The sequence below is a fragment of the Hyaena hyaena genome, unplaced genomic scaffold (assembly GCF_003009895.1).
Source record: "Hyaena hyaena isolate Hyena2069 unplaced genomic scaffold, ASM300989v1 scaffold_158, whole genome shotgun sequence".
Classification (NCBI taxonomy): Eukaryota; Metazoa; Chordata; class Mammalia; order Carnivora; family Hyaenidae; genus Hyaena; species Hyaena hyaena.
The window spans coordinates 2,431,289-2,457,820 of NW_024080790.1; the positions used below are offsets into that span (position 1 = coordinate 2,431,289).

At 42.2% G+C, this 26,532-nt stretch overlaps 1 protein-coding gene across 2 annotated transcripts in view; it reads right to left on the minus strand.

Moving 5' to 3' along the window:
• The window catches only part of ARHGAP25 (Rho GTPase activating protein 25), an 89,863-nt gene extending 64,665 nt beyond the window's left edge, over positions 1 to 25,198 (minus strand). For both annotated transcript variants that reach the window (XM_039239540.1, XM_039239539.1), the window contains exon 1: positions 24,756 to 25,198. In XM_039239540.1, coding sequence (XP_039095471.1) covers positions 24,756 to 24,816 — 61 coding nt within the window. In that variant the 5' untranslated portion in view covers positions 24,817 to 25,198. The remainder of the gene's footprint in view (positions 1 to 24,755) is intronic.
• Positions 25,199 to 26,532: the final 1,334 nt, after the last annotated feature.

Below are 26,532 nucleotides of genomic sequence, written 5' to 3' on the forward strand. Positions count from 1 at the left end.
CAACTGTCTGAGAAGAAAATGCTTTGGTGGGGGTTCTCTTTTATCACCCAAGGTCCTCACAAAAATGTTAGGATTTATTTTGTATGCATCTGTGAGCAACCATAGTGAGTCTGTCTGACCCGAGCTTTCTTGGTGGTCAGACACAGACCTTTGCCCTGATATGTCTCTTTGTGTTTGGCCACATTGGAAGGTTCTCACAGACTCTGTACCAAGTCTCCTGTTGTCCATGGAAGAACTAGAAGAATATTATTCTTTCTTTTTTCTTTTCTTTTTTTTTTTTTTTTTGGTTCTATCTTTTTTCTTTATCCATTTGTTTGCTTTTAGCCACTGATCACTGAAGGATGAATTAAGCTTTGAAGTTCTGGGTCCAGAAGCTGAAGAAGTAGGAAGCACAAATGGACAAACAGGAAATGGAAGAAGGGGAACCATGAATGGGTGACTCGGTGACTGACACCATGACATGCAGGATTCACTTGCATTCTGAGTCCTTCTGGCCTGGCACAAGTTATACTGTAAGGGACTGTGTCAAGATAAAATAACTTATAATATTTGGTTTGGGTTTATTTTAAGGCAATAATTTCACTAAACTCGAAGTAGGCCCTAACTGTAGATTTATCCAACATAAAATAACTGACATGTTGGGGCACCTGGATGGCTCAGTCGGGTAAGAGTCCAACTTCGGCTCAAGTCACAATCTCACAGTTTGTGGGTTCGAGCCTCGCGTCAGGCTCTGTGCTGACAGCTAGCTCAGAGCCTGGAGCCTGCTTCAGATTCTGTATCTCCCTCTCTCTGACCCTCCCCTACTCACACTGTCTCTCTCTCTCTCTCTCTCAGAAATAGATAAAACATTAAAAAAGATTTTTTTAAAAATAACTGCCATGTCTTATAATAAACTGGCATGGGGTACATTTAGAATAGAAATGATAAAGATTGTATTAGTGTGAATACAAAAATGGAAGAAAGGACTGACTTCATGTGCTCAGGGATGAATCATAATTTCCCTCTTCTACACTTTAACTCCACCCTTTCCCCTGTCCTTCTCTTTCCCACCATTCCTTTATTGTATCAACTACGAAATGGCTGACTGCTCATCGGACCTAAGTGGGAAGACACTGCATCCAGACTTAAGAGCAGCCCCTGAAAACATCTGTTCCTTTGAATATACGGGACATGTTTCAAAAAACAAATAAGCATAGCTAACTAATTGACTGAACATTAAAATCCATTGATCTATAGCATAACTTTGTTACAGCAGGGATGGGTGTATTTTGTGGAGAGAGGGATGAGTTTCCAGAATACCATTCCTCCTTGCACAATTTCGAGAGAAAGGATCCAGAATGATATTCTGGAGTATTTGACCATAAACATAATACTGACCACTCCAAACTTCCAACACTTTCCCCTGCATGATTAAAAAACATACTTTGGAAAATGTGACTTTTGTGATCTTTGGGAGGAAGCCTGGAAAGGGTGGGTTGAGGGTTCTGGGTGACACAGGAAATCTGTGTTTGTAAGGCTTAAGTGTGTGGGTGTGTTCACGTGGGCAGTGCTAGAGAAAAAAAGTGAAAGAAAGTGTTTGCAGACCATTACAGGCAGGAGCTGAATGTGAGACTCAAAGAATTCATAACATTTATGAAACATATTTGATATCCACAGAATACCTTGGATTGAGACTGTCAAAAACAACTCTTGAATTAAAATTACAATCTATAGAAGAAAAATCTGACATTGAACTTCATCAAAATTAAAACCTTTTTCTCTATGAAAGGTACGAAGAGATGATAAGCAAGCCACACATTGGGAGAAAACATTTGCAAATCACATATTTGACAAAGCCGTTGTATCCAGAATAATATAAAGAACTCTCAAAATTCAACAATAATAAAACAAATCAATTTTTAAAATGGACAAAATATTTGGACAGACACTTTGAGTGAAAAGATGTTAAACATCATTAGTCATTAGATAAAGATAAAGTAAAACCATAATAAAATGCTACTATAAACATATTAGAATAACCAAAATAAAATTTTAAATTTTTTTTAATTAACTTATTTTTTGAGAGACAGAGCAAGAGCAGGGGATGGGCAGAGAGAGGGAGACACAAAATCTGAAGCAGGCTCCAAGCTCTGAGCTGTCAGCACAAGAGCCCAAAATGGATCTCGAACTCAAGAACTGCAAAATCAAGACCTGAGCCGAAGTCGGACACTTAACCAACTAAGCCATCCAGGCACCCTTAGAATAGCTAACATAAAATTTTAAAACAAAATAACAGTATCAAGGACTGGTAAGGATGGAAAAACAACTAGAATCTTCATTCATAACTGATGGGAACACAAAATGGCACAGCTACTTTGGAAAAAAATTTGGGAGTTTGTTTATAGAGTTAAATTAGACATACATTTATCATATAACCCAGCAGTACCACTACTCAGAGTTTGCCCAAGAGATATGAGACATTGTGTTCACACCAAAACCTGTAGGCACTTATTTAAAACAGCTTTTTCATAATCTCCAAAAATTATAAGCAACCCTAATGTGTTTCAACTGACAAATGGCCATATCCATACAGTGGAATACTACTGAGCAATAAGAACAAAACTATCGAGAGAAGAAGTAACATGGATGAATTTGCATTCTGCTGAGTAAAAGAAGTCAGGCTCCAAAAGCTACATACTGCATGATTCTATTTATATTTTGGAAAAAGCAAAACTATAGGGACAGAGAACAGATGAGTGGTTGCCTAGGCCTAGGGTTGGTGAAGAGGAGTTGACTTAGAAGAGACAGTAGGAGGAAATTCTTTTCAGTGATGAACTCTTTTGTATCTTGATTTTGTGGTTGTCACAGGACTCAAGGCATTGGCCAAAGTCGTAGAACTGCAGACCAAAATGAATAAATTTTACTAGATGTCAATTTCAAAATAATTCTTTTCATATGCTCAAATTTGTTGCATGCTTGTTACACAGAACTATTTGGCATTCTCACCTCCTTTTGACCTTCAAAAGTTTCCATAGCTAATAGGAGTTCTGAATGTAAAAAACAGTTATTTCTACCATCCCACAGTGACTTGGGTGAGGTGAGTGGCCTCAGGAAATGTGAGAATGTGGGGAAAATTAACATGTCAAGCTAAATCTCTCCAGCTGGTAAGGGATCAGGATCCCAAAGGGGGTGGAAGTGCCCTGCATTTAGCATGTCCCTTTCATGGGGGCTGGGGAAAGTATGATAGGCCATCCCCAGCAACAAGCCCACACTCCTGTGAAAAAGTTTGACCATGATCCTCATCCAGATTATTCATTTGGTGTTTCAAACAAGTGAGGGGATCTAGCCAAGGGTGTCTCCTTCCATAAACATATTGTCATAACTCCAGCAGTAAGGAATTAGCGTAAGGAATGGCACAAGGGTAAGCAAGTTTGTGCGGTTCTCTTGTGGAAAAGCAGTAGGTTGTCCACTGGGGTAGTGATCGTTCAGGAGACCTAATCTCCAGTCCCAGTTGTGCTGCTAATTTGCTGTATTGAGAGTTGGGCAGTTCACAGAATTTCCCCCATGTTTTATCATTGTCTTAGTCAACAATTTTTTGGCTACAAGAAACAGATTCTGAATCAAACTGGTTTCAGATAGACAGATAGATACATAGATAGACAGGTCAGTCCGTCAGTTGGTTCTCGGGTAGGGACAGTTTCACCCCCCAGGAAATATTGGGCAATGTCTAGAAATATTTTTGGTTGTTACAACTGGGAGAGCTACTACTAATATCAAGTGGATGTTGGCCAGGGATGCTGGTAACCACGTTACAATGTGCAGGACAGCCCCCATAACAAAGAACTGTTTAGCCCAAAATGGCAATTGGGCTGAGGTTGATACACACACACACACACACACACACACACACACATAAACTGTGTGTGTGTGTATCTATAATTTTTAAGGATAATATATGATTTCCAAAAAAAATCAAAGGAAATTTAAGAAGGGTAAAAAAAACCATGGCTCAGGACATGTAGAAATCAAGGTAGATTTTGTGAGTTTTGAGCTCTTAATAGAGCTCAAAGTCTTTCCTCTTAGTACCCTGTTGATTTGCAGGGCTCAGTTCCAAATGCCCATTTTCCGTGAGCCTCAGGCCGAGAGAAAACCAGAGAAGCAGCTTGACTGCTGTTCATCCTGCTCCTTCCCAGGGGGGCGGGGTTACAAAGGCCAAGCCTGTGGCCGCCCACGGAGACGGAGACTGTGTCGGAAGCCCTCTGAGAGAGGGGCTGGGAAACAGTCCCAAGGAAGCCTATTATATTTATCGGTAGAGTGATAACAATACCACTGAGCCTCTGCAAGCCTAACGTTAAATAAATGACTGGGGGCCTCCGGTCACTAGGAGGAAGCGGAAATGGCAGGTCTCTCCTTGAAATGGAATTCATAGTTTTTCTTTTTGTTTTCTTCCCTTCTGTCTTGAAGAATAGTTTGCAATTTTCATACTGCTACAGAACAAATGTTTCACAGTTTGTACAGCTGACTGGATGAACTGTACTAAGTTCTGCATAGTTATGGCTGTCCCAAGTGACACCTTAGAGCTGTCAAGATGTGGAGGGTACTTTTGCTACCTACCCTTTATGATCGAAGGACCAGGTGAGATCTCAGAAAGTACAGTAAATCCCAGCTCCAACACAAGAAGTGGGGGCGGGGGGGTGAAATTCTATCATCTATTACACAAGGTCTTGTTATTTTGAAGCTTATGAAATGGCCGCTGGGCACCCGCTCAGCTTACCCCCGGCAGCTCCCGGGTCCTGCCTGGGCGTGCTGCCCTCTGGTGGCCACAGTCAGCTTCAGTTTACCCGTCAACGGATAGCACGGACCTGTGTCTGGCCAGGACGTGCAGTTCAGCCACAGGAAACAATTCTGGGAATTTCCCAATTGTTGTCAACCTCCTATTGGCCCAGGCCTGGAAGACTAGGTCAGGAGAAGACTGTGGACAGGGTAACCCATGTGATGTTTTCCCGGTCAACCTTATCTTTTCCTCCACATCTCTCTTCGCACAACACCCAGAAAATACCTTTAGGCTGGGGCGGGGGCAGCAGGGCAAAGGGTGGTAGTCATTTGTCCATCACATTATACCTAATTGTCACAGTTTTCCGTGGTTGGAAACATAAAGGTTTTGGCCTTTATAAGATGATAGATCTCTGTGAGAATCTGCATGTGCATATATAATCTTTCTTAGAATCTGGAGAAGGTTGTGAGCTTACTGAAGCCAATCCAGGACACAAAGGGAAGGACACTAAATACAGGCCTGATAAGGATGTTAGTTGGGTATTAAATGTATAATCATAAGCCACTCTGAAGTCATTTGGAACAGAAAGGAAAAATGTCAGGGGGTAAATCTATGCTCAGGATCTGAAGCCCCTCACTGTCTTCTAGAATGTGACAAATGCCCATAGAACTCTTCAGCCATCTTTACTCACACTACATACCCTCCTCCTTTCCTCTTCGCCCCTCACATTGGCTCCCTGTTGAAATAGCTGAGTTTCTCCCGGCTGTTCCCATTCCTTCTGGTTTCTATCCAGAGTCCCTGGTAGAGCAGCAGCAAGCTTTCTGGGCCAGCACCCTAACTCACCCAGGTGGGTGTGAGCCAGTGCCACCTCTCTGGGCTCTGACTGAGGACGAGCATTCCTTAATCCCTTTGGGGACAGAAGAGACACTGTGTACGGGTGAAAATCATGGAAAGAGAAGTGGCCTACAATTTTTGGAGTCTGTGATACTATTGCAAAAGCAAGTCCTTCTAGGACACTCTCCAGGCAATGTGTGCTGAGAATAGGTAAAGTGTCAGCCAGCCCTGCACTTTGGAAGCACTCATGGTAGTAGATCCCAAACTTTGCTATGTAGCTAGTCACTTAGGAGCTTATGATTAGTCCAAATACCTAGACCGCACTTCTCTCACTTAAATTGGTATCTCTGGAAGGGAACCTAAGCAGCAGAATTTTTTTTAAATTTTTTCTTAGTGTTTATTATTTTTGAGAAAGAGAGAGACAGAGCGTCAGCAGGGGAGGAGCAGAGAGAGAGGGAGACACAGAATCAGAAGCAGCCTCCAGACTGCTCCAGACTATGAGCTGTGAGCACAGAGCCTGATGTGAGGCTCAAAGCCATGAACCATGAGATCATGACCTGAGCTGAAGTTGGATGCTTAACTGACTGAGCCACCCAGGTGCCCTGGCCGCAGAATTTTTAAAGACCTCCCCAGGCAGTTGCAGTGAGCAGCCAAGTTTGAGGAGCAGTTAGAGGAGGTGTAGGGAGCTTCCACTCCAGAGCTGGATGTCTTAGGAAGAGGTCGTAAGTGGGCTCAAAGAGGACCCAGTTCCCAGATTACACAGTGGAAGAATGTCAACTATATAATTTTCTGGGCCCAGTGCAAAATGAAAATGTGAAGCCCCTTGTTCAAAAGTTATTGACTTTCAGGATAGCAACAACAGAGTATTAAAGCACACTGGGATTCTTCTGAGCATGGGGCCACGTGCAACTGCACAGATCAAGTGTCCCCACAGCCAGCCCTGAGAGGGGATCTTGGCCAATTGTAGAGCAGGGGGTGTATGGAGAGACATGACTAGAATGAAGACCATTGAACTGATGATTCTGTCTCTTTGAAGGACCTATAGAAATGCTATTTGGGGTTATTATAGGAGACGAGAACCTCTCTCCTACTCTCTGTCTTCCTTTTTCTCCTCTCCCTTGCTCATTCTCACTCCTTAGCTCACTCATCCACCTGTACTAACTGACCATATGACAACACCAATGTATAACTTTAATATTTGCATCTCCTGAGTAAAGTGCCTTGTGCATGAGTTAGGAGCTTCCTAGATGCTAAAGAGGAGAACTGGTATCCAGTTAAAGAGAAGAGGGAAGGAAGCAGGCTACTGAACATGACTCCCCAGCCCACTGAGTCAGAGGTAAGGAATTCATTGGCCACTCTTTAGTCCCAGTCATCATAAGATTGATCTGATCAGAGGGGCAAGAAGTACCCCTTGTGACCCTATTCAGCAATCTGAGCCCTGTGATCTCTCTCGAGAACAGATGAATGCTCAGTCACCCACATGCTTTCCAAGTTCACTTTAGACACCAAAAGTCCTACTTCTTTCTCCACAAGAAAATCAAAATTATCTCTCTAGATCAAATTGCTGCTCAACAATAACAAGGGCAGGAAAAAATCCATGCATTCGTCATATTTTAACTTTCTTCATTTCACTGGATGGAAGAAAGCTGGCCACAGGCCAGTCCCCAAGGATTCCACAAACATCGCTTGATCACCTGTTGCATGTCAGGTGCTGTTCCTGGCAGTGGTAATGTAAAAGGGTACAAAACAAATGAAGCTCTGCCTTCAAAAAGCTTACAGTCTAGTGGGGTTTGGAGGCCACAGATACACAAGCAAGTAAATATCATTTCAGGTATAAAAAGTGTTATGAAGAAAATAAAATAAGATTCTGGGATAAAGACAGACTGGAGTAAGAGGGTCATATTAGATACTGTGTTCAGGAAAGACCACTTCAGAGAGACAATATCTGAACTGAAACTAAATGGGGTAGAGGAAAGACCATGGTAAGATCTGGGGGAGCATGCTTCAGATAGAGCAGCAGACAGGCCACGCAGTAGCCTTGCGCACCCATGTTGAAGGAGCTAGAAGGTGGATGTGGCAGAAGGGCAGTGTGAGAAGAGCCAAGGGGTGGCTGATGGGTGGGGACCCAAGGGCAAGGTTCTGATCCCATAGGCAGGGATCCTTAGATTAAAGTTCATTCTATGCATACTGAAGGTTTCAAAGAAAACATGACATAACCTGACTTCTACTTTTAAGAAATTGAATCTGGCCATGGTGCAGAGAATATAAGATACAGGATGAGAGTAAGGGCAGGAAGACTAGTTAGCAAATGGTTGCAATAGACTCGGCAAAAAATGATGTGTTTATAGTATCCAAGGGATGGAAATAATCAGATCAGAGGCATTACTTGGTGAATCCAAAAGTTTTTTCTGTCAGATTAGATGCAAGGTAGGAAAGAAGAAGTCGGATGGAAAAGAACTGTAGATTTTCAGCCTGTGCAACTTGGTGAATGGTGGAGCCTTTATTAAGGTAGGTGCATTCCATGGGGAAGGGTGGGAAGAGAGCCTCCTGAATTCTGTGTTGGACATGTTGGGAGAGAGAAGACCAGGAGACCTCCAGGTGGAGACCTCCAGGTGAAGGTATTGAGGAGTCTAGAACCCAACAGAGAGGTAGAACTAACATGTAAAAGTGCAGATGAAATTTAAAGCCATGGAAGGGATGAGGTCACCCAGTGAGTGAGGAAAGAGGCAGGACAAAAGAATTGAGACCTGAGACTAGCACTGGGTTTGTAGACAGGCAGCCTGTGCAGTCCTACTGGGACCCACACTTAGACCATCCCTGCACTTGGTTTATATGCTCTGCTGTCACCCTCTTGAAAGTCTTAATAATTTGGCACAAGGGGTTCCACATTCCTATTTTGCTCCAAGCCCCTCAGATGACATAGCCGGTTCTTTCTGGGATAGTTTGGAGTTAGGAGGCCTGGTGGAAAAGGAGACTCCATCACCAAAACTCAGAACGAGTGGCTAGTGAGGTAAAGGGAAGCCAGGGAGTGTGCTATCAAGGAAGCCTGGACAGCATCTCCGGGAAAAAAAATGGCTGACCATGTCAAATGCCGGTTCACCCTTGGCTTGCGAAGGTACAGATATTAGTTATTTTAAACAGATTTTTTAAATGTTGATTTATTTTTGAGAGACAGAGCACAAGCTGGGGAGGGACAGAGAGAGAGGGAGACACAGAATCTGAAGCAAGCTCCACACTCTAAGCTGTCAGCACAGAGCCTGATGCTGGGCTCGAACCCACGAACCGTGAGACAATTACCTGACCCGAAGTCAGACACCCAACTGACTGAGCCACTCAGGTGCCCGCAGATATTACGTATTTTGATGAGGACCTTCTTGGTGGAGTGGAGTGCACTGATGCTTACTTAGGTTGCTGCAGAATAAGACATGCCCGGGTCCACCACTGACATTTGAGAATACAAACGGAGGCCCTGTACTGCCGCCCACGCCCTTTCTCTCCCCGACCCCCAGCTCTGTTTCTCACAGGGAGGCCCTCACACACATGCCCAGGAACACATCAGCCCAGACACGCAAGCTCTGCTTTGGGCCTCTCTGCAATCAACCATTGGGGAGGGCCGGGAAAACATTCGTGCGAATCCTGGAAGCAGCTCTGGCCAACTGTGTAGGGATTTCTACACATATGGTCTAGAAGAAAGTAGAGCATGTCCCCTTGACCAGGCGCCTCACCCCATGAAGGAAGACACAGCTGGAGCCAGATCAGAGCAGGACTCTCCAAGATCCGGGCCTCCAGATGGGGACCCTATGGTTCAGGTCTAAAGGTTAGTGCTAGAGGTGAAGGTGTGGGGAGACAGAAGCATTCAGTGGTAGAAAGAGGAGGGGGCTCTCACACAGCTGCCTATATTTTTCCCTGTGAAATATAAAAGTGAGGGTAAAAGCAGGAGGAGACAGTAAGGCCTTGAAGAGAGTAAGAAAGGTTTTGGGGGGAGCCTAAGTGGCTCAGTCGGTTAAGCCTCAGACTCTTGATTTCAGCTCAGGTCATGATCTCACAGTTGGTGAGTTTGAACCCTGCATCAGGCTCTGTGTTGACAGTGTGGAGTCTGCTTGGGTTTCTCTCTCTCCCTCTCTTTTGTCCCTACCCTACTTGCTCTCTCCCTTTCTCTCAAAATAAAGAAATAAACTTAAAAAAACAGAAAGAAAGAAAAAAGGTTTTGGGATCAGAAAAGTAAATTCACTAGGTAGGCATGGTAGGCTTATTTGGCTCTATTGAATATCCACTTGATATGATTGGTTACAAATTTAAGTAAATCCAGGGGTACCTGGGTGGCTCAGTCGGTTAAGTGTTGACATCAGCTCAGGTCATAATCTCACGGTTTGTGGGTTTGAGGCCCACGTGGGACTCTGTGCTGACAGTTCAGAGCCTGGAGCCTGCTTCGGATTCTGTGTCTCCCTCTTTCTTTGCTCCTCCCCCACTTGTGCTCTGTCTCTCTCTCTCTCTCTTTCTCTCTCTCAAAAAAAAAAAACAAAAAAAAACGAATAAACATTAAATAAAAATTTTAAGTAAATCCAGGCAGCTCAGTGGTCTGGTTCTCCCCTGTGATGTTTAGCTGCCCAGGTACAGGCACCCTGAAGGTGGGTTGTCGGGTTTAAATAGGGTTAGGGGATTTTCCCCATGGTTACGACAGAGGGAGAGGGAGAGGGCTCATGGGTGTCTGTTCGGCAGTGCCACATCGCCAGAATGAGGAATCTATAGTGAGACCATGATGGGTGGTTAATAGTGAAAAAGTAGTAGAACCAATAGAATGGTAGCTCACTGAGGTCAGAGGAATTGCTGTAGTGGGTGAATTGGGCACCACAGCATGGGGAGCCTGAAGGTGAGCTTTCAGGGATGGTACAGTTAGAGGACATGACACAATTTACTTAGAACTAGGAGCAGCTGAGCTGTGTGGAGAAAGTATTGGAGATGCAGCCATCAAAGGAGAGATACTACCAATAATAAAAACAACAGTTTATTGCCAGGCACCATGGTAAGTGACTTGTACATATGTTATTTGATTCTTAGAAGAAATCTGTAAAGTGGGCAGGATTACAGCCCCCAATTTTCAGATGAGAAAACTGAGGCACAGTGAGATTAAAGCTACTTGCCCAAAGTCAAAAAGGTGATCAAAGGCTGCGCTGGACATCAAATCCAGGCTTATCTGACTTCAAGGGCTATATTCTTTTTTTAAAATTTTTTAATGTTTTTATTTATTTGTGAGAGAGAAAGACAGTGTGAGCAGGGGAGGGTCAGAGAGAGAGGGAGATACAGAATCTGAAGCAGATCCCAGGCTCTGAGCTAGCTGTCAGCACAGAGCCTGATGGGGCTCGAACCCACAAACTGTGAGATCATGACCTGAGCCGAAGTCGGACCCGTAACCAACTGAGCCACCCAGGCGCCCCAGGGGCCTATATTCTTAAAGAACTTCCCCTCCTTACACTCCGGTCTAGCTTCTTAGTTGAGTGGGTTTGTGGGGATTTTTTCTCTTTCAAGAAACACTTTTTATCTGGAACCTCACCTTTTGTCTGTAGACACAAAGGTGACTAAATTATCAATTGTTTTCATCATAATGTTGAGCATTTCAGGCCATAGAAGGATAAGATATGAAGGGCTCATTGTGCTGCCCAGAGACTGGTTAAACCCAGGGCTTTCTGGAGAGAAACCATAGAAAACAACCAAGTTTACCTATAGAAGTGCCCTGTCTGCGGGCCCCCTCTACTGGCAGTTAATCAGAATGGCAGCTTGGCGTCAGAAATTTGATTTGTCTTTTTTCTTTGGAAGGAGAGAATAGACTTGAATTACAAAGTGAAAATTTGCCCCTTTTGGTATTTAGGGCCTGTGGTTCAAGTGGGGCAAGGAAGCTGTAGTTACAGAATTAGGCTTGTGTCAGCTTTTTAAAATCTCACGATTGCAGTTACTTTGCTTAGGAACTTCTGATTCTCGTTAACGGCAGAACTCTGCTTTCCTCGGACTGTCTCCCTATGAAGACCGTGAGCTACTCCAGATCAAGATCTTAACTTTTGTAATCTTCTCTCCTGAGTCTAGTAAAGTGCACAGCACATAATAGGTGTCCAAAAAACAAAGCAGTACAATTTGACAGAACAGGAGAGACTAATCCTACTTGGGCAATTCAGGAAGACTTCCAAGAGGAGATGGGTGGTAGCCATGGTGATGCAGGGAAGGAGTAGAGTCGAAAAGAAAATCCAGAAAGTAGAATGGTAATCCTAGGGGGCAAATGTAGAGATCCCACAGGGCAGGGATTTTCTGTGTGATTCTGGAAGGAAGTACTCAGCCATACGACTAACAAGTGTGGTTCCCAATCCTTCTGGAGAAGGTATGAGCAAGAATAAAAAACTTCATAAAAACAGGTAGAGAAAGCTAGTATAGCAGATGCAGATGGGCTGAAGAAAGAATTTGGAAGCACTCCTTCGGACCATGGGTAATAAAAAAAAAGAACAATTCAAGGTTTAAAGAACTCTTCCCATAATTCCATATTTACCATAAATTGTGCAACCTCACTGAAATTCAATTCAATGGGTATACAGAGCACCTATCACAAAGATGGCTGTATTTTCTCAAAATTTACTTTTTAATTTTTCAGACAGAGCACTAGGACCAGGGTGACTTTCCTGGTTTTCATACTGAGACTCTCCTATCTCTGGAACACTTGAGTATTCCAGACTCATATTGGCTCACAAACAGGTCAGTACCAAATGAAGGAAGGGAGGTCAGTGTCAGACACAACACAAAGAGCCTGAGCTGAGAAGAGAGTAGGGTGAAAACTATACTCTGTACCCATTATCATCATAACTCTGTGCTGTGTGCATGGTGAGATTTTTTTCACCCACCAGCAAAATGGATTTCTGAGTTAAATGACCAAGCATGCAGAAAACAATGCAAAAGACTAGTCAGAGGGAAAGACAGAGTCACAAAAACCCCTGGATTGCAACAACAAAATGAGGCTAAAGGAAGACGGGAGTCTCATATCAAAGGTCCTGCTGGTTCCTCAAAATTATATCTAAAAATAATGTTCTAAAAATGAATGGTAAGCCACAATAGTAGGATTCTTACAGTACACCGGAAAAACTAGCCTGCTGCTGCTGTAACCCACATGTAAGTGATCACAAACATTAAACATTGACTCCACTGAGGCCCAAACAAACAACATTCAATCTCACTTCAGTGGCCAGAGGTACATGTGACAGCAGCAGAGGTTAGCAGCTCTGGAGGAAGTGGTTCCTCCATCATGGGGGAGGGTCTCCCAGGCAATGCACAGCCCAGAGTCACTCTTTTCCTCCCCAAAGTAAGGGAAGTTTGAGGAACTTCTCCAATCACAACAGTGCAGCGACGGTGACATTTCTGCAGCAGGCATTCTGCAGGAAACTTACCAGAAGCTCCCCATTATGCTTCCTGGGAAGTTATAACTCAGGTACTTTACTGATTTAGGAAAGAAATGGAAAAATAAAGAGAAGAGAAGAGAAGAGAAGAGAAGAGAAGAGAAGAGAAGAGAAGAGAAGAGAAGAGAGAGAATCTTAAGCAGATTCCATGCTCAGCACAGAACCTGATGTGTGTGGGGCTCAATCTCACCAACCTGGGATCATGACCTGAGCCGAAATCAAGAGTTGGACACTCAGCCGACTGAGCCACCCAAGTGCCCTTCCATACTTTTTTTTAAATCTGGAAAATATTGCACATCTCTATAAAACAAAATACAGTCATTGCCTCATACTTAAAGTATTATATGTCAACTTTAATTTGAGAAGAAAGAAATTTGAAAGAAAGAGAAAAAGAAAATGAGAGAAAGAAAGAAAAGAAAGATGAAAGAAAGAATGAAAGAAAGAAAAAGAAAGAAAACGGAAAGAAGGAGCTATGTAAACATAATTTATGAAACTTGTATGCATGAAGGAAGGACTGCACTTTTAAAGACTGGATAGAAGGAGTAAGAAACAAAAACAGCTAGTCCACAACAGTCTAGTTGCAGTGGAACAGGTACAGTCACTGGACAGGTAAGTGGATCAGCAGATGTTGTAAAGACCATTTGCTTAAAGAAAAGGCAGAACCAAACTGGACCAAGACAAACAAAACCCTAGCACTGCTGGCTGTGGCCTTCAGCACTGACATGTTAGAATGAGTTGATATCGTATCTATACTGTAATAATGTCCATGTGGTAATGATGACAACTGATATTTATAAAGCACATACCAATGCCTGCTATTAGGCAAAGACCATGTCCTTTAATCCTCACAATAACTGTATTGGTTAGCACTATGAAGGTGCCCATTTTACAGATGAAGAAATTGAAGATCAAGGTCACATAGGTAGCAGTTAGTGATGGTGGCATTCAAACTTAGGCAGTCTGACTCCAAACCTAGCTTTCTAACTACCATACTATATATATAGCTGGCTCCTTTTGTTATAGCTAGTTCTGACCTTGTCAGAAAATGTTTTGTAATCTTCATAGACTTATTTTAAAAATATGAAAATGACTCTACAGAGCCTTAAAATCTTTACACTGTAGCACTTCCTCTTTCACTTTGAAATTCCCGAACCAACAAGGAAGCACGCAAATGGTTTGGAAGACATAGGCCAGGGCTCGAGCAGCAGAGTATCACCAGCCCCATCTGGAACTAAGATCTATGTGTGTACATTTTGGGGGTGAGTGGCTAGCATAATGAGGAAACAAGGAAGTGAAGCAGCTGTCACCTGAGTCAGTCACAGTCCTGGTGACTGACACCTCACAGCTTATGGAGAAAATGTGGTGGCACTAAAGTCGAAAACACTTTTTTTTTTTTTTAGAAAAATGGAGGTGTGGGTGAGAGTATGTTATCAGCGTGAGAAGGACAGCATCCAGAATGCCCCTTGAAAAGGACCTATAGTATAGAAGTCAGCAAATAAAGGTTTTATGAATGAATGAATGAGAGAAATGATTCACCCCCATGTACTGAAGGTACCATCATTTTCTACAACTCCAGGGAAAGAATTTAAATGGTCATAGAATTGTATTTTCATTTATAGACTAAAAAACTAATTCTCAACGCTGCCATGCTTTGAACACGGTTCTTTAAAAACATGTTAGGCCCAGTTACTATACCTAAGTATGAAACCTAGACACAGGATATCTGAGGAGTCGTGTACTAACATATTGCCTATGCTAACCCTTCTTCAAAGACTTCATTGGCTTTTCATATTCAAGTAGAAAACTCATTTGCAATGAACACATAGATTTATAACAAAGACAAAGGAAAATATAAGTGTGCTAACTGAATAGGTAGAAGTTGTGATTAAGCTCCAATTTAGCTCTGTGCTTGTTGGCAGTCAAGACAAAAAGAGCAATACAATAACTTGCACAACTGTGCAGAAAGGAGAAAGCGTACCTGTCGTTCAAAAGACACAAAGTATTACCAAGCACTGAATTCTCAATGAATATTTTTCGCACAGGGTTTCATATAGAAGTCAATGGCACTGTCCATTCCTTGTTAATGCAATCAGGCACAAAATTCATGAAATCATTACTTGCAGTAAAGATAAAAACTGAGGGTGTAATATTAAAGCATAACTCAGGGAGCCCATTCTATGAAGATGCCAAGGTAATGTAGCCCAAGGACAGCCTCTAATTTGATCTGGAGTTGGAAAGAGATTATCTATAAAGAAAAGAAACGTGTTTGCTGGACATCTGGACATCTAATGTGTTACATGCACAAAATACTTTTTTTCCTCTCAACACATGTATTATTATCTTATTTAATAATTAGGCTACTTGCCCTGGAATTCACTGCAAATTAGCAGAAGGGTTTTAAATGCATTCTTTTTTAAATGTTTATTTACTTATTTTTGAGAGAGAAAACACAGCAGCAGAGTGGCAGAGAGAAAGGGAGACACAGACCCTGGACCCTGCTTCAGAGCCCAGCGTGAAGCTCAAACCCGTGAACCGTGAGATCATGTCCTGAGCTGAAGTCAGACACTCAACTGACTGAGCCACCCAGGTGCCCCCCAGGCATTCTTTTCTCTACCACATACCCTCCTACCCACCTACACTCTTATTGAGAAAAGTCAATGAGCAATTCGTCCCTTAGACAATCTTCTGCCAATGCCACTTTTTACAGGCAATCTGTTTATTCTCTCCAGGGAGGGCCTAGAACACTGGTGCTGCATTTTTCAGATTAGGACAAATTTCTTTGTTCAAAAACCAAACCATAGTTTGGTGGAGTTCACTCATAAATGCAAGTTGAGGAACATTCATTAAGCTCATCTCAAAGGAAATCCACAGTGTCTAAACTATAAGCCTCTCTGTTTAAACAATTTGAGAAGGGATTATTTTACTCTCCTTCCAGAGATTTGCAGACTTAGAAACTCCCAGAGGCCAAGATGTCTATGCTGTGGCCAAAGCATGGTTAGGAACTGGGTGATAGAAAGGGAGTCCTGAATAGAGTGGGCTCCAGGCAGATGACACAGAGCAGGGAACTGGGAAAGGTAAGATAGAGCCGAGGTCTAGAGTAGGAGTGTGCGTGACTGCCTGGGGAAGCGAGGATGGGGGACAAGTACGGAGGTGAGCAGGGCCAGATCCTAAGGACCTTGAATTTAATCCCTTCACAAGGAGGACCCATACATAATTACAAAGATCTTTTCTTCTCCAAAGGAATAGAGACTTTATATAGGAAAACCAGCCAGAGAAAGAGGGCAAGGGTGGGACCCACTGAAGAAAGCACAGGTCTGTAACTTAAAGAAAAGAATGTCAGTGATTGGGAGAGGTGGCTGGACCAGACAGAGTTCCTACTCACAGGCAGCCCCCTCTGGCCCCTTGGCTGTTCCCATCACAGGACTTGTCTTGGTGTCTTGTAATTGTCTCCTTGTCTGTGCCCCATTACCCTGTAAGCCATGCAGGGGCAGAGAACAGGACAGTCCTTCTATTTAGCTACCATACCTATGGGCATAATTAATTTTTTTTTTTTTGGTAAAGTGATTTTTGGTTTTTTCAAAAACTTTCAAAAGAAAAAATGTTCAAGGAGAAAAATGGTGGGAAGTAAAGCATAAAACAAGAAATGTAAATTATTTTTCTCTTTTTGTAACTTCCATATCTCAGTTCCTGCATGGGAACTCTGCAAAATTTACATATCATCCCCTGGATGGAATCCCTCTATTAGGGATTTTCCCCAGGGACCATGGATGTCCCCTGGTGTTGCCCCTGGTTCATCACCATTGCCTGTTGTTCTTAATCATGGTAGCCGTGGCCAGAGCTGCGTTTCAGCCCCCATCTCCTGCATCCAGTTAGCCAACCACGGTGCTGATTCATGAGAGGTTATACTTCTTTCATTTCGAGCGATCTTGAGTGTGAAGGGTCCATTACCATCAACTTACTCTTCTTGATCATTCCTCCCATCTTTCCAAAATTCCCATAATGCACATTCCTTATTCAAAGGACCACACTCTGGCTCTGAAGTGGACAGTAAGAGTCACCACACGGTTCCCTCATAGACACTCTGTGTAGCTGCTTTATAAATTGTAAGCTGAACACAGCAGTAGTACCCTGACTTTGGGCTGTATATACCATGTGAGAACCATGAAGTATCTCATCGTAGATTCATTTTCAGAGATACATGCACCAAGCCACTGAGCTCATCCCTGCCAACCCAAGTACACTTTGGTTCCCAATCAAATACAAAGTACAGAATCTTGGCTGGCATTTGCAGGGAGGACTTTCCAATGAATGTGCAGAAAACAAGATTTTGGTTTCCTGTCATTCTGCTGCAGCTTAGAATGACATCAGTCTCTCTTCCCCAAATGGCCAGGAGACTCTCACTGGACAACAGGAAGCATGCACTTTGGAGAAAGAATTTAATTTATGCTGAATGTAAGTCCATGACAACATAGGACAAATATCTTTACTTGAACAAAGAATAAACCAAGTACAGGCCCTGAGAAGAATACCACCTCATGTCAGTGTTCACTGACTGATGAAGGCATGTCGTTCGTTCCCCTTGACTCTGTCGGCATGTGTGGTGATCTTTATCAATCAGGATCTGGGAGCTGCCCGGGGAGTGCAGAGGCTTCAGCCAAGGTAATAGACTACATTTGGTCCCAAACCCAGGCTGATACAGATTAGGACATTGTAAGTTTGGCAATGAATTTTAAAGAAAGCATTCACCAAAGCTGAATGCCAAATGAGTATAGACCAGCTCACCATGGGCTTCCACCCTGGGGTCCAGCATTTCTGTGTTCATAAAAAGCAAGAAATATGCTCAAGCAGGCTTCCCTGGTCACTTTGGGACTGTGTACCTCTTCCAAGAAAACCCTCTCTCCTGAGTCTGGAAGTGTAGGAAGTCTACAGATGACCAGGTGTGAGTCCTGGCTTGTTCCAACATCTGCAGTCAGATGAAGCCTTTGTAGCTGGCTGACTATCACCAAAGAGCACATCACCTGTAAGACCTTATGCAGACATACTTGACCAAGCACTTTGGAATTTGTTTCATCTGTAGATATTTTTAATAGCATAGGTAATACTTGTTCTTTATAGGAAGCCTGGAAAATATTTTATAAGATAATAAATAAATTCTTATCAAAATACCAACAGTAGGGGCGCCTGGGTGGCTCAGCTGGTTAAGTGTCCGACTTCGGCTCAGGTCATGATCTCACAGTTCGTGGGTTCGAGCCCCACGTCGGGCTCTGTGCTGACAGCTAGTTCAGACCCCGGAGTCTGCTTTGGATTCTGTGTGTCCCTCTCTCTCTGACCCTCCCTTGCTCACGCTTTCTCTCTCTCCCTCTACCAGAAAAAAATGAAAACATTTAAAAATTATTAAAAAAAAAAAACCAACAGTATTTTTCACAGACCTAGAACAAAGAATCCTAAAATTTGTTCAGAACCACAAAGACCCCAAATAGCCAAAGCAATCTTGAAAAAGAAAAAAAAAAAAGCTGGAAGCATCACAGTTCCAGACTTCAAGTTATTTTACAAAGCTACAGTGATCAAAACAGTATGATACCGGCCATAGATCAATGGAACAGAATAGAAACTCAGAAATAAACCCGTAATTCAATTAATCTTCAACAAAGCAGGAAAGAATATCTAATGGGAAAAAGACAGTCTCTTCAACAAATGGTGTTGGGAAAACTGGACAGCAGCATAGAAAAGAATGCAACTGGACCACATCTTACACCATACATAAAATTAAACTCAAAATGGATTAAAGACCTAAATATGAAACCTGAAACCATAAAAATCCTAGAAGAGAACACAGGCAGCAACCTCTTTGACATCAGCTGTAGCAATTTCTTTCTAGATATGTCTCCTGAGGTAAGGGAAACAAAAGCAAAAATAAACTACTGGGACTACATCAAAATAAAAACCTGCACAGTGAAGGAAACAATCAACAAAACCAAAGGCAACCTATGGAATGGGAGATATTTACAAATGACATATCTCATAAAGGGTTAGTATCCAAAATCTATAAATAACTGATACAACTCAATCTCCAAAAAACAAATAATCCAATTTAAAAATGGGCAGAAGACATGAACAGACAATTTTCCAAAGATGACATACAGATGGCAAACAGACACATGAAAATATGCTCAACATCACTCATTATCAGGGAAATACAAATCAAAACTACAATGTATCACCTCACACCTGTCAGAATAGCTAAAATCAATAACACAAAAAACAACAAGTGTTGGTGAGGATGTGGTGAAAAAGGAAACTTGGTGCACTGTTGGTGGAAATGCTAACTGGTGCAGCCACTGTGGAAAACAGTATGAAGTTTCCTCGAAAAGTTAAAAATAGAATTACCTTATAATCCAGCAATTGCACTACTGAGTATTTACCCAAAGAATACAGGAACACTAATTCAAAGGGATAAATGTACCCTTAAGTTTATAGCAGTATTATTTACAATAAAATAGCCAAGATATGGAAAGTGTCCAAATGTCCATCAATTGATGAATGGATAAAGAAGAAGTGGCGCACGCACGCACACAGATACACACAAACTAGAATATTATTCAGCCATAAAACAGGATGAAATCTTGCCGTTTACAACAAAATGGATGGAACTAGAGATTATACTGCTGAGCAAAATAAGTAAGTCAGAGAAAGACAAACATGATATGAGTTCACTCATATGTGGAATATAAGAAACCAAACAAACAAGCAAAGGGAAAAAAAAAGACAGAGAAAAAGAAATCAAGAAACAGACTCTTAACTATAAAGAGCTAATTGATGGCTACCAGAGGGAACTGGGGTGAGCAGAGTGGGTGAAATAGGTAATGGGGATTATGGAGTACACACAAAAAAAAAAATAATAATACATATGTGTGTGGTTATATTTTACCCATACATCCCTCACCCATACTTAACTACCACTAACAAATTGTGTACATCCTTCTGGGTATTTGAGAGCTTATAAACATGTTCATTTCTTTGTTCATTTTAAGTACAATAATAAAATAAACTCTCATGTACCTACCACTGTGGTTAGGTACCTTTGAAGCTTCCCAAACATATTTCCTTGCTTTCCCTCTGGAACCATCACCCTGACTTTTATATTAGTCAACCCCTTGCTTTTCCTTACAGTGTTGCCAGGCACAGATATCATTTTTAACCTTAATATAAATAATTCCCATTCTGCTCTTCTGTGATTTTTCTTTTCCACTGAATATTAAGTTTTTGCTGTTCAATCTCATTTAACTATGTAACTAAAATTAATTTCTTTTGGTCTTATGCAGCATCCATTTATTAAAAATACTACAGTTTATTTTTCCATCTATTATTGGTGGGCATTTGGGTTGCTTCCTGTCCCCTATTATTAAGAGCAATACTACTAGGGAACGAACATACATCTATTCTGATTTCTAGGCACAATAGTGTCTCTGATTTACATGTACAATAGCTTCTCCAGGGGATCATCTCCATAGTGGTGAAATGGCTGCTTTGAGGGTTTGCACATCATCCATTTCACTAAGCCATGCCAAATTGTTTTTCAAAAATGGTTGTATCTTCAGTGTAGGAGAGTTCCTATTGCTCCATGTCCTTGAGAAGATTTGGTATTGTCAGACTTTGATTTTAGCCAATGTGGCAGGTGAGAACTAGTTTGTAGAGCTTCTAACTTACATTTCCTGATTATTGTGATTAAGCATATTTTCATATGTTTACTGGTGGCATAATCCATATTCTGTAAAATTCCTATTCATGTTGTTTATTTTCTTTTATCATTTTTATTTACTCATAAGACTGCTTTATATATTTAAAAAAATTTAATCTTTATTTTTGAGAGAGATACAGAGAGAGTGTGAGCAGGGGAGGAACAGAAAGGAGGGAGACACAGAATCTGAAGCAGACTCCAGGCTCTGAGCCATCAGCACAGAGCCCGACAAGGGGCTCAAACTCACGAACTGCGAGTTCATGACCTGAACCAAAGTAAGATGCTTAGCCACCAAGGCACTCCAGGACTGCTTTATCTATTAATTCTATGTCTGTGAATCTATGGCTGTATCAATGCATCAATCTAAAACTATACTTTCAAATCTGACTTCTTTTAACAAGAAAAATAACCTCCATTGCATAAAGCCTTAGGTCTTTTCAATTGGCCCAGTTACGGAGGCCTTAAGGAACAAATGTTTTCATTCCCTTTACCTCTGATTTTCTTTTCTTTTCTTTTTTTATTTTTTTAAATGTTTTAGTTGTTTCTGAGAAAGAGAGGGAGAGACAGTGTGATCAGGGGAGGGTCAGAAAGAGAGGGAGATACAGAATCCAAAACAGGCTCCAGGCTCTGAGCTGCTGTCAGCACAGAGACCGACAAGAGGCTTGAACCCACCAACCGTGAGATCATGACCTGAGCCGAAGTCGGACGCTTAACCGACTGAGCCACCCAGGCGCCCCAATGACATTTTGTTTCTGAATAGTTTTCTTTCCAACATTAAATTCAGAGGGAGAAAAACATGAAAACAACCACCAGTCCACAGTTCCTGTCATTATGTGTCTCAGCTCCAAAAGCTCTCTAGGTTCTGTTTCCTGTTTGGACTTGGAGGAACTGAAAACAAAATAAGATGGACATGAGACTGGATGCAATGTGGGCTGTCCTGAAATTCACAGGTGATCTTCCAACCTGCTCCCAACCAAATGTTCCCAACCCACAGGGCAGAAAGGGGCTTTTCCTGGATGGTGAATACTGTTTACATACCGGGCACCCTGGATGTGCCATACCCAACAGTGTGCAAGAGAAGATGCTAAGCCCTGGGACCCACCCACTGAAGCTTACGAGTCAATGAGAAAGACAAATACGTGGAGAAGTAGAAGATTTGAATAACAGTGCAAGAACGCAGTGGGAGGCTCTCTTGAGTTTCATTGTTGAACTAAATGGAAGATGATAAAGGACCAAAGAAATGTATGTTCTAGGCTCCACCTCAAGTCAAATGTTTGCTCTTCATTCCCCTTTCCTCTAGGGGTGGTCCACCAGGATCACCAGGTCAGATGCAGGTTGGCCTGGGTCACATTCTCCCAGCACTGCTGGGCCCCTGTTGGTGATGCCTGGATCAGCTCTGCCAACCAGTACCCCTCTCCACCTCAGCTCTGAGTTGAAAATGCAGTAGAGAGCCCCTCCCCAACTTTTAGACACTTTCACTTTCACTCTGGCTCTGGCTCAGCACCCACAAGATTTAGGGGAAACTGGAAGCACAGCTGGCCAAAAAAAAAATAGCTGGGACCTCCCCCTCCATGGCCATACCATGTGTTAGAGCCTTACTATTTCCCTAAGCAATTGCTGTTCCTCGTATCCTCCTTATGCTAATGCTCATCCCCCTGAAGTTGTATCTTATGAAGATTCTCTTAAAAATTGACCTAGGCAGTGAATCATGAGGTAATACTTGGGTCCCACCCTTTGATGATCATCCACTCCAGTGGTTCTCAACTAGGGCAGATGTCTCTCCCCAGACATCTGGCAATGTCTAGGGACATTTTGGATGTCATAGCTGATAGTCGTAGGAGAGTACTACCAATCAGCTACTGGGTAGAGACCAAGGGTGCTGCTAACATCCTATAATGCACAGGAGAGCCCCCATCAGTAAGAATGATCCAGTCCAGAATATCAATCGTATCCAGGTAGAGAAACTCTGATCTACTCCTTACTTCCAGACTGGTCACTGACTTCACTGACACAACTGCCAGTTCCACACATCTTCTTAATAGCTATGGGATTCTTTGAGATACTATTAAGCTAATTCTTACAGTTGCTCCTGGACACAGGATGCTGGTGAGTGGACCAGTGGTCTGTGGCTGAGTCAGTGACTCTTTCTCCTGGGAGAACACAGCTTATGATTTGAATCCTTATCAATGTGACACTCGTGAAAGATATTCTCACTGCAGTCCAGTCTCCTAGGGTGACAAACTTATAAATGGCATGGATAATGAGAAGGGCTTCTTTATTTTTCATTAAGTGATTATTATTTTTTCATTAAATAACACTAAATAATATCAACTGCTTACAGTCAATCATTCATTCAGTCAACAAGTGTTTATTGTATGCTCACTAAGACCAGACACTGTGCTCTATGCTGGATGAATGGTAGCTCTTCAAGTCTACTAACTTAGACCACAGCCCCTAGAGCAGGACTTCTTCATCAGGTGGGATGGAGTGGTGGGTGCTTGTTAAATTACAAGTGTATAAGCCTCCCTCCAGATATTCTGATTTCACAAGTTAGGATAATGCCCAGGAACCTGCATTTTTAGCAAGCATTTGAGGTGACCTTGATTTAATAAACATGGGTAGAAATCGTGAAATCTACCCAATCTAATCTCAGATCTGAGAATATGCAGATGTATACTCTAATGTGGTAATTTCCTATATCACTGAAGAAAAAATTATTTGACCACTTAATCAATTGATGATTTAGTTATTAATTAATTTCATGTTTCCTACTTTTGAACAGAGGGAGAATAAGGCCTGTTCAAACACAGATGGTGAGATGGTAGAATGACCCCATGTCAGTAGAAGCAGGACATTTACAATGGAACAAAATCATAGAAGTTTTACTCCTGAAAATGACTTTTTGTGACATTAATATGATAAAGTAAGCATTTGCCAAGGACACAGTTATCAACAGTAAGTAGGAGAAAATTTTCTTGCTTCTTTATATAAGAGGTATGCACACCACCTATTCTCAGAATCAATCTCAGCATGCAATAATTCCTGGCTAGATTAGCGACCACTAATCTTTCCTGGACACCAAGATTAATGGCTTCTCTGATTACCCCTGATTTTCTTTCAACTCTCTTCTCAAACCCCTATCATTAACCCTTCATTATATGACTTTGCAATGAATGGCTTATTTTAGTAACATATCAACCACCACTAGAAGACCAAATCTAAACCTTGTTCCAAGCAAAACTTTTCCAAGCCACAAGAAACACCTCCCCACTTATTTAATGTCAAGGAAGTTGCTCACCATCCAAGTGTGAGTATAAAAGACAGGGAAATCATTTTCAGCCCACTGCTCTATGGTAAATTACTGTGGTCAATTAAGAATAATTCATAATAGAAGAAACCCATATAAAGAAATTCCTGAAAACAATTGTATAGCAGTGTAAAATCAGTGTCACTCTCATCATTAATAAGAAGGGGTGTAGACTAAAGTCCAGAATATCTAAGGAAACATGCCAGCATCCCTTACGATAATTAATCTACAATGTGTTTCTCTTTTCAGCTTCACTAAGAATTCTGTTCCACTCTGTCCCTTTAGCTAACAATGTCTTTATTCCACCTTCTGATGTCTCTGTGTTCCAGCCCGGTTTCCACTGTTTACTTTTTGCTCCCCTTGCTTCAAAAAGCGGGACACCCTGAGTTTCTTCACAGCTCAAGCAGTGAAGTTTTGCATGTGATCTGTAGCCTTAGCCCAGCTCAAGTACCCCATCTGTAGCCTCAGCCTTCAGGGAGCTCCCTTCCAACTCCACCTCCAAACAGAAAAGAACCCCCTCCTGATGTTTGGGAACTTTGAGCCAACACATCAATTTGAATGCAAATTTTCCCCAAACTCAGATTAGCTGAGAGATCCCTTTTTAAGTAGATTAAGCTCCCTGCCCACCAACATGCAAATGGCGAGTGCTCATGTATAAGAACCACAAAGGCAACAAAAAGACAGTGACCATACCTATTTTCCCAGCCTCCACTTTCAGGTTGAAATCCCAGTTTCTTGGCAACTTCAGGGACATTTTGCTCCCGGTTTGGTGAGTAGCTGCTTGAAGCGACAAGTCTGTCTCAATTCCCGCCCTTCTTGCCTTTTCGATCTTTCCTTCTAGCTTTTGTGGGCGTGTTCCCCTTTATGATGTCTTCACAAGCAGTCTTGGGTTTGAAGTTGATTTGCCAACGTGTGTCCTCCTTTCTTTCAGAGGAAAGGTCCATCCAACCGTCACTTGGGGTGGGCACCCAAATCCCCCCAAGGCTCCCCAAGGCCCCAACAGTCCCACAGGGGCTGGTACTTCCTGAAGTGTGCACCTTGCTTTTTCAGCTTTCAGATTTACCAGAAATATCCCAGATGATACTTCACTCTGCCTCATGGGAAGCAGAGCTCCTGTTCAAAAGAATCTCAGGCCTCACTGAGGCAAGGTCGTGGTAAACAACTGCTGCCTCTCGGCTTTTTTTTTTTTTTTAACTGTCTGCTTCCTTGCATTTGAGGAAGTGGGTGGCCGTTCAGTCTAGATGGTGCATTATGAGCACACTTTCTTGAGAAAATGGTTTTTGGAAATGCTTGTATGAGCAGAATGAGTGTTCTTGTGATATAAATAAGGCTATTTGATGAAAAGAAAAAACAATGCAAAATTCCAAGACTCCCACCATATACCTCTAAGCCCTCCTCCTAACTGAGCAGATCAAGTGTCCAAAAATGGTCCGTGAGACAACCTGCATTCTCCAACCCTCCCCCTCCCACCGCCCCACCCTCAAGTCTCCTTCTCTTAAATTTTCTCTGCTCTAAGGACTAAATAGTAAGTTCTCCACCTGCTGGGGGTAAAAGACTCATGCAGGGAGTGTTCTGATGTACTTAGCTAATAAGTTAGCTTTAACTGATAGACCCACTCACATGTTATAATGGTTCTTTGGCATTGTGTACAGGGTATGAGTTTAAGACTCAGACTGACATGGGTTCAAAACCCAGATATTCCACTTCCTAGCTCTGTACCTTTCAACAAACAACTGACTCTCTCTGGACCTCGTCCTCAAGCAGTAAAATGAGGTTGATAATAACCATGACTGCAGAGAGTTATTAAGGCATCTAGTACAGAGCTTGACACCGGTGGTTGTACCACAAACGTTAATTCAACTTTTATTTCATTTGGTTCAGTTCTGTGAAAGGCTTTCTTATGTTTAATTGGGTCAGACTAATCTAGTGATTAAGTATTTGAGTTCAGAGGCAGATTGCCTGTGCTCAGATCCTATGTGACTTTGGCCAAGTTTCTTGATCACTCTGTGTTTCAATTTCCTCTTCTGTAAATGAAGCAAATAATAGGCCTTACATCATGTGTCAGTTGTAGGGCTTTATCAGATAGTAGGTAAAAGTGCTCACAAGAGTCACTGCTAGCCAACACACAAGCTATACATCCTTGGTCCATTCATTCTTCAACTTTCCTGGATAACTCTGTCATACTTTCTTCTTTGCCTCCCATATGTTCATTCTCTGTTGATGACCTGACTTCCTGTTTTATTGAGAAAGTTGATACAACTGGAAGACAATGTCTGCAGGCTCTCACTACTATATCTGACTAAGTCCTACACGTAAGTCCACACTCTCAACCTTCTCCTAATTACAGTCGATGAACCATGTTATCACTCTTTCAACTTTACTGAATCAGTTCCTTCTCTCTCTTGGATCATTCCCATCAGCATGCAAGCTCGTTTTAAAAAATATTTCCTGATTCTACTTCTTCCTTTGG